At 38.5% G+C, this 10,881-nt stretch overlaps 1 protein-coding gene across 1 annotated transcript; it reads left to right on the top strand.

The window, feature by feature from the left end:
• The first annotated feature begins 632 nt into the window (after positions 1-632).
• LOC103085804 (putative ribosomal RNA methyltransferase 2) lies at positions 633-1,370 on the top strand. Its single transcript, XM_082931104.1, is given in 1 exon segment — positions 633-1,370. A coding segment is annotated over 1 exon segment (738 nt).
• Positions 1,371-10,881: the final 9,511 nt, after the last annotated feature.

The following is a 10,881-nucleotide window of genomic DNA, read 5'->3' as shown; positions in this document are numbered from 1 at the left end:
CTAAAGTTATGCTAATTTCACAGACACCAAAAACACACCACCATACGTGGCCCTGCCCACCAGAAGGATAAGATCCAAGCCCACCCACCAGAACACAGGCACCAGTCCCCTCCACCAGGAAGCCTACACAAGCCACTGAACCAACCTCACCCACTAGGGGCAGGCACCAAAAACAGTGGGAACTACGAACCTGCAGCCTGTGAAAAGGAGACCCCAAACACAGTAAGTTAAACAAAATGAGAAGACAGAGAAATACACAGCAGATGAAGGAGCAAGGTAAAAACCCACCAGACCAAACAAATGAAGAGGAAATAGGCAGTCTACCTGAAAAAGAATTCAGAGTAATGATAGGAAAGATGAATCAAAATCTTGGAAATAGAATGCGGAAAATACAAGAAATGTTTAACAAGGACCTAGAAGAACTAAAGAGCAAACAAACAATGATGAACAACACAATAAATGAAATTAAAAATTCTCTAGAAGGAATCAATAGCAGAATAACTGAGGCAGAAGAGTGGATAAGGGACCTGGAAGATAAAATAGTGGAAATAACCAGCTCAGAGAAGAATAAAGAAAGAAGAATGAAAAGAATTGAGGTAGGCGGTGGCGGCAGCTGGAGCAGGCCGGCGTTCATGGCCAGGTCCTTGAAGCTGGTGTGGTCTTCCTTTCAGCGTCAAAGTTTCCACACCGGTGGGAGTTGCTTCAAGGGCCAGACCGGCGCTGAGCACCTGTGGCTGATGAGGCATTTGAGGGACCCATTTGTGAAGGCTACGAAGGTGGAGAGTTACAGGTGTCGAAGTGCCCTCAAGCTCCTGGAGGTGAACGAGAGGCACCAGATTCTGCGTCCTGGCCTCCGGTTGTTAGACTGTGGTGCCGCTCCTGGCGTGTGGAGCCAGGTGGCTGTGCACAGTGTCAACGCTGCAGGCACAGATCCCAGTGCTCCTGTTGGCTTTGTGCTTGGGGTAGATCTCCTTCACATATTCCCCCTGGAAGGAGCAACTTTTCTGTGCCCTGCTGATGTGACTGACCCAAGAACCTTCCAGAGAATCTGAGAAATGCTTCCTGCTGGGAGAGCAGATGGGATTCTGAGTGACATGGCACCCAATGCCACAGGGATCCGGGGCCTCGACCATGACAGGCTCATCAGCTTGTGCTTGTCCATTCTGGACATGGCTCCAGAAGTCCTGCACCCTGGGGGAACATTCCTGTGTAAAACCTGGGCTGGAAGTCAAAGCCATCGGTTACAGAAGAGACTGACAGAGGAATTCCAGAAAACAAGGCCTGTAAAACCTGAAGCCAGCAGGAAAGAATCATCAGAGGTGTACCTGTTGGCCACACAGTACCAAAGAAGGAAGGGGGAAGGTCTGTGAAGGAATGAGAGTTTCTTCTGCTGTTTCTGGTTCTTTTTCACTGCAAATGTAGCTTGAGCCCTTTCCTGAAGTGTGGCTGGGGAGATCCGAGCTTGATCTGGGATGCAGCGGGCAGGACAAATGGGGGACCTTTTTTTAAAGCCCAAAAGATATGACAAAACAATATTCAGTGTCCAAGACATATGATAAAAAATCTCTATACCATAATTCGTGAGGAGGAAGAGATAGGCAAAGATTAAAGGATGAAAAGGCAGACTGAGGGAAGGATAAAAACACTGGGAGTCAGGCTTCCCTGGTGGTGCAGTGGTTGAGAGTCCGCCTGCCGATGCAGGGGACACGGGTTCGTGCCCCGGTCTGGGAAGATCCCACGTGCCACGGAGCGGCTAGGCCCGTGAGCCATGGCCGCTGAGCCTGTGTGTCCAGAGCCTGTGCTCCGCAACAGGAGAGGCCACAACAGTGAGAGGCCCGCGTACTGCAAAAGAAACAAAACAAACAAACAAACAAAATACTGGGAGGCAGAGAAACATACACATGGACACCTTTATGTAACGTTCTCTTCATACCCATGTTAGTATGTTACAGAGAAACAGTCTTCCACCCTTGCTCTGCAACAACCCACAGGTTTCTAGGTGTTATTTTGGGTTTACCATGTAATGTAGAAAAAGTCTGAAGTCTCAGTCTGGGGATTTGTGTCCATCTCTCTGGCGAATGATCTGGGAATACATCCATTCTTCAAGCAGTGAGAGATCTCAGAACAATTAGGGAAGACATTTGGTATGAATTTTGCATGGGGTGGGTGTGCTTTGTTTTTTCAATGGAATTGTTGCTGTAATACTCCAGCCTCCAAAGACTTAAAGGTAAGTGCCAAAGCAAGCAGAGAAGTGGTGTGTTCGTTTATTTCCTTTCACTCTTACAGGAACTCGATGCAACTTTACAAAAAAATATAGGCCATATTATTTTATGGAATTTCCATATTTTTAAGTTCGTCTTTTGAAAAATTAATTTCTTCAAAACCATTTCCTGGAGGTGTGCTCATCTCTTAAGAAGAGTTTATTGATTGTAATGATGATTAAATGTGTAGACTGAAAAAAAACGCAAAAAAAAAAAAAAAAGAATTGAGGCAGTCTCAGAGACCTCTGGGACAACATTAAATGCACCAACATTTGAATTATAGGGTCCCAGAAGAAGAGAAAAAGAAACAGTCTGAGAAAATATTTGAAGAGATTATAGTTGAAAATTTCCCTAACATGGGAAAGGAAACAGTCAATCAAGTCCAGGAAATGCAGAGAGTCCCATGCAGGATAAATCCAAGGAGAAACACATCAAGACATATATTAATCAAACTATCAAAAATTAAATACAAAGAAAATATATTAAAAGCAGCAAGGGAAAAGCAGCAAATAACAAACAAGGGAATCCCCATAAGGTTAACAGCTGATCTTTGAGCAGAAACTCTGCAAGCCAGAAGGGAGTGGCATAACATATTTAAAGAGATGAAAGGGAAAAAACGACAACCAAGATTACTCTACCCAGCAAGGATCTCATTCAGATGCGATGGAGAAATTAAAACCTTTACAGAGAAGCAAAAGTTAAAGAATTCATCACCACCAAACCATCTTTCCAACAGATGTTAAAGGAAGTTCTCTAGGCAGGAGACACAAGAAGGAAAAGACCTACAAAAACAAACACAAAACAATTAAGAAAATGGTAATAGGAACATACTTATCGATAATTACGTTAAATGTAAATGGATTAAATACTCTAACCAAAAGACACAGACTGGCTGAATGAGTACAAAAACAAGACCCATATATATGCTGGCTACAAGAGACCCACTTCACACCTAGGGAGAGATATAGACTGAAAGTGAAGGGATGGAAAAAGATATTCCACGCAAATGGAAATCAAAAGAAAGCTGGAGTAGCAATTCTCATATCAGACAAAATAGACGTTAAAATAAAAATTATTATGAGAGACAAAGAAGGACACTACATAATGATCAAGGGATCAATCCAAGAAGAAGATATAACAATTGTAAATATTTGGGCACCCAACATAGGAGCACCTCACTACATAATGCAAATGTTAACAGCCATAAAAGGGGAGATCGACAGTAGCACAATAATAGTAGGAGACTTTAAAACCCCACTTTCACCAATGGACAGATCATCCACAATGAAAATAAATAGGGAAACACAAACTTTAAATGACACATTAGACCAGAAGGAATTAATTGATATTTATAGGACATTCCATAAAAAACAACAGAATACACTTTCTTCTCAAGTGATCATAGAACATTCCCCAGGATAGAACATATCTTGGGTTACAAATCAAGCTTTGGTAAATTTAAGAAAATTGAAATCGTATCAAGTATCTTTTCCAACCACAATGATATGAGACTAGATATAAATTACAGGAAAAAAAACTGTAAAAATTACAAACACATGGAGGCTAAACAATATGCTACTAAGTAACCAAGAGATCACTGAAGAAATCAAAGAGGAAATCAAAAAATACCTAGAAACAAATGACAATGAAAACATGATGACCCAAAACCTATGGAGGCAGCAAAACATCTCTAAGAGGGAAGTTTATAGTAATAAAATCCTCAAGATTTTAGAAACCTCGAGAAACAAGAAAAATCTCAAATAAACAACCTAACCTTACACCTAACGTAATTAGAAAAAGAAGAATCACCAAAGGAAAAAAAAAAAACAAAGTTAGCAGAAGGAAGGAAATCATAAAGATCAGATCAGAAATAAATGAAAAAGAAATTAAGGAAACAATAGCAAAGATCAATAAAATTAAAAGCTGGTTCTTTGAGAAGATAAGCAAAATCATAAACCATTAGCCAGACTCATCAAAAAAGAAAAAGGGAGAAGACTCAGATCAGCAGACTTAGAAATGAAAAAGGAGAAGTAACAACTGAAACTGCAGAAATACAAATGATCATGAGAGATTACTACAAGCAACTATATGCCAATAAAGTGGACAACCTGGAAGAAATGGACAAATTCTTAGAAAAGTACAAGATTCCAAGACTGAACCAGGAAGAAATAGAAACTATGAACAGACCAATCACAAGCACTGAAATTGAAACTGTGATTAAAAATCTTCCAACAAGCAAAAGCCCAGGGCCAGATGGCTTCATAGGTGAATTCTATCAAACATTTAGAGAAGAGCTAACACCTATCCTTCTCAAACTCTTCCAAAATATAGCAGAGGGAGGAACACTCCCAAACTCATTCTACGAGGCCACCATCACCCCGATACCAAAACCAGATGAAGATGTCACAAAAAGAGAAAACTACAGGTCAGTGTCAGTGATGAACATAGATGAGAAAATCCTCAACAAAATACTAGCAAACAGAATCCAACAGCACATTGAAAGGATCATGCACCATGATCAAGTAGTGTTTATCCCAGGAATGCAAGGATTCTGCAATATAAGCAAATCAATCAATTTGATAAACCATATTAACAAACTGAAGGAGAAAAACCATATGATCATCTCAATCGATGCAGAAAAAGCTTTCGACAAAATTCAACACCGATTTATGATAAAAACCCTCCCGAAAGTAGGCATAGAGGGAACTCACCTCAACATAATAAAGGCCATATATGTCAGACCCACAGCCAACATCATTCTCAGTGGTGAAAAACTGAAACCATTTCCACTAAGATCAGGAACAACACAGGGTTGCCCACTCTCACCACTGTTATTCAACATAGCTTTGGAAGTTTTACTCATGGCAATCAGAGAAGAAAAAGAAATAAAAGGAGTCCAAATTGGAAAAGAAGATGTAAAGCTTTCACTGTTTGCAGATGACATAATACTATACATCGAGAATCCTAAAGATGCTACCAGAAAACTAATAAAGCTAATCAATGAATTTGGTGAAGTAGCAGGATACAAAACTAATGCACAGAAATCTGTTGCATTACTATATACTAATGATGAAAAATCTGAAAGAGAAGTTAAGGAAACTCTCCCATTTACCATCGCAACAAAAAGAATAAAATACCTAGGAATAAACCTACCAAAGGAAAAAAAAGACCTGTGTGCAGAAAACTATAAGACACTGATGAAAGAAATTAAAGACAAGACAAACAGATGGAGAGATATACCATGTTCTTGGATTGGAAGAATCAACATTGTGAAAATGACTATACTATCCAAAGCGGTCTACAGATTCAATGCAATCCCTATCAAACTATCAAAGTCACTCTTCACAGAACTAGAACAAAAAGTTTCACAATTTGTATGGAAATACAAAAGACCCTGAATAGTCAAAGCAATCTTGAGAAAGAAAAACGGAGCTGGAGGAATCAGGCTCCCTGACTTCAGACTATACTACAAAGCTACAGTAATCAAGACAGTATGGTACTGGCACAAAAACAGAAATATAGATCAATGGAACTGGATAGAAAGCCCAGAGATAAACCCATGCACATATGGACACCTTATCTTTGATAAAGGTGGCAGGAACGTACAGTGGAGAAAGGACAGCCTCTTCAATAAGTGGTGCTGGGAAAACTGGACAGGTACATGTAAAAGTATGAGATTAGATCACTCCCTAACACCATACACAAAAATAAGCTCAAAATGGGTTAAAGACCTAAATGTAAGGCCAGAAACTATCAAACTCTTAGAGGAAACCATAGGCAGAACACTCTTTGACATAAATCACAGCAAGATCCTTTTTGACCTGCCTCCTAGAGAAATGGAAATTAAAAAACAATTCACAAATGGGACCTAATGAAACTTCAAAGCTTTTGCACAGCAAAGGAAACCATAAATAAGACGAAAAGGCAACCCTCAGAATGGGAGAAAATATTTGCAAATGAAGCAACTGACAAAGGATTAATCTCTAAAATTTACAAGCAGCTCATGCAGCTCAATATCAAAAAAACAAACAACCCAATCCAAAAATGGGCAGAAGACCTAAATACACATTTCTCCAAAGAAGATACATAGATTGCCAGCAAACACATGAAAGGATGCTCAACATCACTAATCATTAGAGAAATTCAAATCAAAACTACAATGAGGTACTACCTCATACTGGTCAGAATGACCATCATCAAAAAATCTACAAACAATAATTGCTGCAGAAGTTGTGGAGAAAAGGGAACCCTCTTGCACTGTTGGTAGGAATGTAAATTGTTACAGCCACTATGCAGAACAGTATGGAGGTTCCTTAAAAAACTAAAATTAGAACTACCATATGACCCAGCAATCCCACTACTGTGCATATGTCCTGAGAAAACTATAATTCAAAAAGAGACATGTATCACAATGTTCATTGAAGCACTATTTACAATAGCCTGGACATGGAAGCAACCTAAATGTCCATCAACGGATGAATGTGTAAAGCAGACGTGACATATGTGTACAATGGAATATTACTCAGCCATAAAAAGAAACAAAATTGACTTATTTGTAGTGAGGTAGATGGACCTAGAGTCTGTCATCGAGTGGAGTAAGTCAGAAAGAGAAAAACAAATACCATATGCTAACACATATATATGGAATCTAAAAAAAGAAAATAGTTCTGATGAACCTAGGGGCAGGAGAGGAGTAAAGACACAAACGTAGAGAATGGCCTTGAGGAGACGGGGAGGGGGAGGGGGAAGGGTAACCTGGGACGAAGTGAGAGAGTGGCATGGACTTATATACACTACCAAATGAAAAATAGCTGGAGGGAAGCAGCCGTATAGCACAGGGAGATCAGCTTGGTGCTTTGTGACCACCTAGAGGGGTGGGATAGGGAGGGTGGGAGGGAGATGCAAGAGGGAGGGGATATGGGGATATATGTATACATATAGCTGATTCACTTTGTTATACAGCAGAAACTAACAAAAGTGTAAAGCAATTATACTCCAACAAAGATGCTAAAATATATTTTCTGTTAGGTTTGGACTTCATATGTTTCTTGTGGATTTTATTTCTCTAGTGTAATCTTCATGTATTATGTTTTTTACCCTCCCTCGATTTGAAATTCAATCGATTTTTATTCTTGCTTAACTTTCATAAGCAATGTGTTTAACAGTAGGTGCATGTAATAAATCAAGGAATAATATACATAAAGTTTCACTAATGTAGAAAGATGTGTGAAATCAGTCATTTAAAAAGGATAAGAATATTAATTTATTGCCTTAAATTAAGCAAAAGGAAACGATGTAATTGAGGCAATAAAAGACTAGTTAGTCTTTTATTTTTCTTTGGGAATGTTTTTAAAGAAGGACCAAAGCCTTTTTATATAATATAAATTAGAGTGTTCATTAGCATGTGCTGATGGGGAAGGAAAAAAGAAAACCTTCAACCAGTTTCTGTTTTCTTAAGGATTTATTCTGAAGTGAATTTTTAGCATCTTGATACTGCTTTATTGGCAAAGAAATTAAGGTACTTTATTTTGTTTGCCAATATTCCCACATATACATCTTTGTTTAGAACCCACAGTTTCTGCTAAATAAATTAATTCCCTTTGGCTTTAGATCAAAGCAACCTCAAAAGGACATCTTTTCTCAAATTCAATTACTGACTCTTGGGACTTACATGGAAAAGTTACGGTTATAAAAAAGGAAAGATCAGCCACTTGCATCTGAAGATGTTTATAGCATGAAGATAGATGGATTATACAAGGTCTGCTTCTAATATTTTCTCTTCTGATGATACAATTTAAAAAGATAAGCACTGATTCTTACTTTCAGAGTAGTCAGCTCTGTATTTTCCTCATTGTCCCCCGACGTCCTCTTGGATTTGGGGTGTTAATTATATTCCACTAACCTTCACTTCTAAGATCCCAAGGCTCTTATCTGCTCAGATCCATAAATAACATCAATTAGGTAAATGTGGCATTTCCACTCTCTCATGCAATCCTGTTTAACTATCAGTATCATGATAATACATCTAGGATTCTGTAGCATGGTCCTGGTTTCAAATATTTTTGAGTATGGATGTAAATTTATATGTTAGAACTCAGGCAGCCTTTTGATTTTTAGTTCTAATAATATAATCACTATAAATATATGAGACATTAAAACTTTGAAATGAAAAGTGCATTTTAAAAGAGTTCTCGGGCTTCCCTGGTGGCGCAGTGGTTGAGGGTCCGCCTGCCGATGCAGGGGACACGGGTTCGTGCCCCGGTCCGGGAGGATCCCACGTGCCGCGGAGCGGCTGGGCCCATGAGCCATGGCCGCTGGGCCTGCCCGTCTGGAGCCTGTGCTCCGCAATGGGAGAGGCCGCAACAGTGAGAGGCCCGTGTACCGCAAAAAAAAAAAAAAAAAGAAAAAAAGAGTTCTCATTTTAAAACTGCAGGTAATCTTTTAAAAACAGTTATATATGAATTAATTAACATTATATATTACTATAAATGAAAGTGAATAGTGTCTGGTGGTGGCATACATTACAAAAAGTAAAAGCATATTGAAACTACCTTTTGTCAGAAATTTACATAGCAACATGGCATAAGCTGAGAGCTCTTGGCACTCATCTTGAATTAGAAAAACCTATTCACCCTAAAGAGCTATCAAAATTGTTACTCTGGTCAACTGGGATAAGGACCTGGAAGGGATGATTTGTTAAACAGCTGAGGTCAGAATCCTGTCATAGACAGTTCAGTGTGATAAAAATTTTGCCATTCAATTATTTTTTAAATTTAGGAGCTTTTAAGATTTAAGGTAATATTATGATTCTATAGAACTAAGTAAGTTTTATCCTACTGACCTGAGTCTTGTAATGCTTGTTCTGCCTTTGAGGACTCATAAGAATTCTTGTTTTCATCTATGCATGAAGCATATGTATATCTCTCCACCATCTCTCTTGCATCCTTTTATTTCCTTGACCTCAGAGATTCACCTTTTGGAGTTATAAATGATCACTTTATGAGAATCAAAAAAAAAAAAAAAAAGAAAAAAAGAGTTCTCATTTTAAAACTGCAGGTAATCTTTTAAAAACAGTTATATATGAATTAATTAACATTATATATTACTATAAATGAAAGTGAATAGTGTCTGGTGGTGGCATACATTACAAAAAGTAAAAGCATATTGAAACTACCTTTTGTCAGAAATTTACATAGCAACATGGCATAAGCTGAGAGCTCTTGGCACTCATCTTGAATTAGAAAAACCTATTCACCCTAAAGAGCTATCAAAATTGTTACTCTGGTCAACTGGGATAAGGACCTGGAAGGGATGATTTGTTAAACAGCTGAGGTCAGAATCCTGTCATAGACAGTTCAGTGTGATAAAAATTTTGCCATTCAATTATTTTTTAAATTTAGGAGCTTTTAAGATTTAAGGTAATATTATGATTCTATAGAACTAAGTAAGTTTTATCCTACTGACCTGAGTCTTGTAATGCTTGTTCTGCCTTTGAGGACTCATAAGAATTCTTGTTTTCATCTATGCATGAAGCATATGTATATCTCTCCACCATCTCTCTTGCATCCTTTTATTTCCTTGACCTCAGAGATTCACCTTTTGGAGTTATAAATGATCACTTTATGAGAATACAATTTCTGTTTGTGGACGAGGGCTACTCTCTTCTTTGTTTGACACGTTCTATACAAAATTCCCTGGAATAGGAAGTGTTCCTTCTTTATTCACTAGAAATGACCCAGGAAAAAAGCGGCCTTTGGACGATGTCTAGACTGTCTATCTTTGCGGAACAGATGTTCTAACAGTGTGCCCAGGTTGAAATGACAGCTTGTCATGGCAGGACTTCAGGTCTTGCTGGAAAATCATAGCAACATTCTCAATGATAATTTCTGGGATTAAGGAAAGCATCTGCAGAAGAGCAATAATGTTTTCAGATCTTGCAGGCACTGATTATTATGCCAGCATGATTAACACACTTCTCCTGGATCCAGTGCATATTAAGCAAATCAGGAATAATGCTGTGCCTCTTACATTAGCTCTTTATTTCTTCTTAGTTCTATGTTCTTCGTCTAGTATCAAATTGTGGCTTTATTTAATTGAAAAAAATTAAAGGCATAGTAGGGTAATCTGGTCCAAGGCAGTATATCTTTAAAAACAAATATTCTTCCAGACTACTACACTGCACATATGTATCTAATATATACATAAGAGTATAAATAGAACCCAATCCCACTGGCCAGAAAGAAATCCTGTGTCTTCAAAGAGAGGTTTTCCACTTCTCCAGGACAATCTGGTCCTAGGCATCCTTTCTAAATTTGATTTGATGAGCTCAAGCCCCCCACAAGTATCCACTCATTCCTCCAAACTTATGCATATGACCAATGTATCTAGCCTCTAACTTCAACCTCCTATCAGGAAACGCTGAGTCATTAAATAAAATAACATTGTGGTTTCTGGGGAATACAGGAGAGAACATCGTTCCCTTTTTGTACTTTGGCACCAAGAGGTTGGTATCAGGTTGGTATCAGTATCTACAGCTGACTGACAGTTGTTTGCAACCTCAAACTCTCCAGTTTATCTTCTGTTGACAAAGAAATCTCCATCTGCTGTGTGTGACAAAGGA

This window comes from Lipotes vexillifer, unplaced genomic scaffold (genome assembly GCF_000442215.2).
Source record: "Lipotes vexillifer unplaced genomic scaffold, Lipotes_vexillifer_v1.1 scaffold1084, whole genome shotgun sequence".
NCBI lineage: Eukaryota > Metazoa > Chordata > Mammalia > Artiodactyla > Lipotidae > Lipotes > Lipotes vexillifer.
The sequence above is the reverse complement of the archived record's forward strand: the minus strand, read 5'-3'. Positions and strand labels throughout refer to the sequence as shown.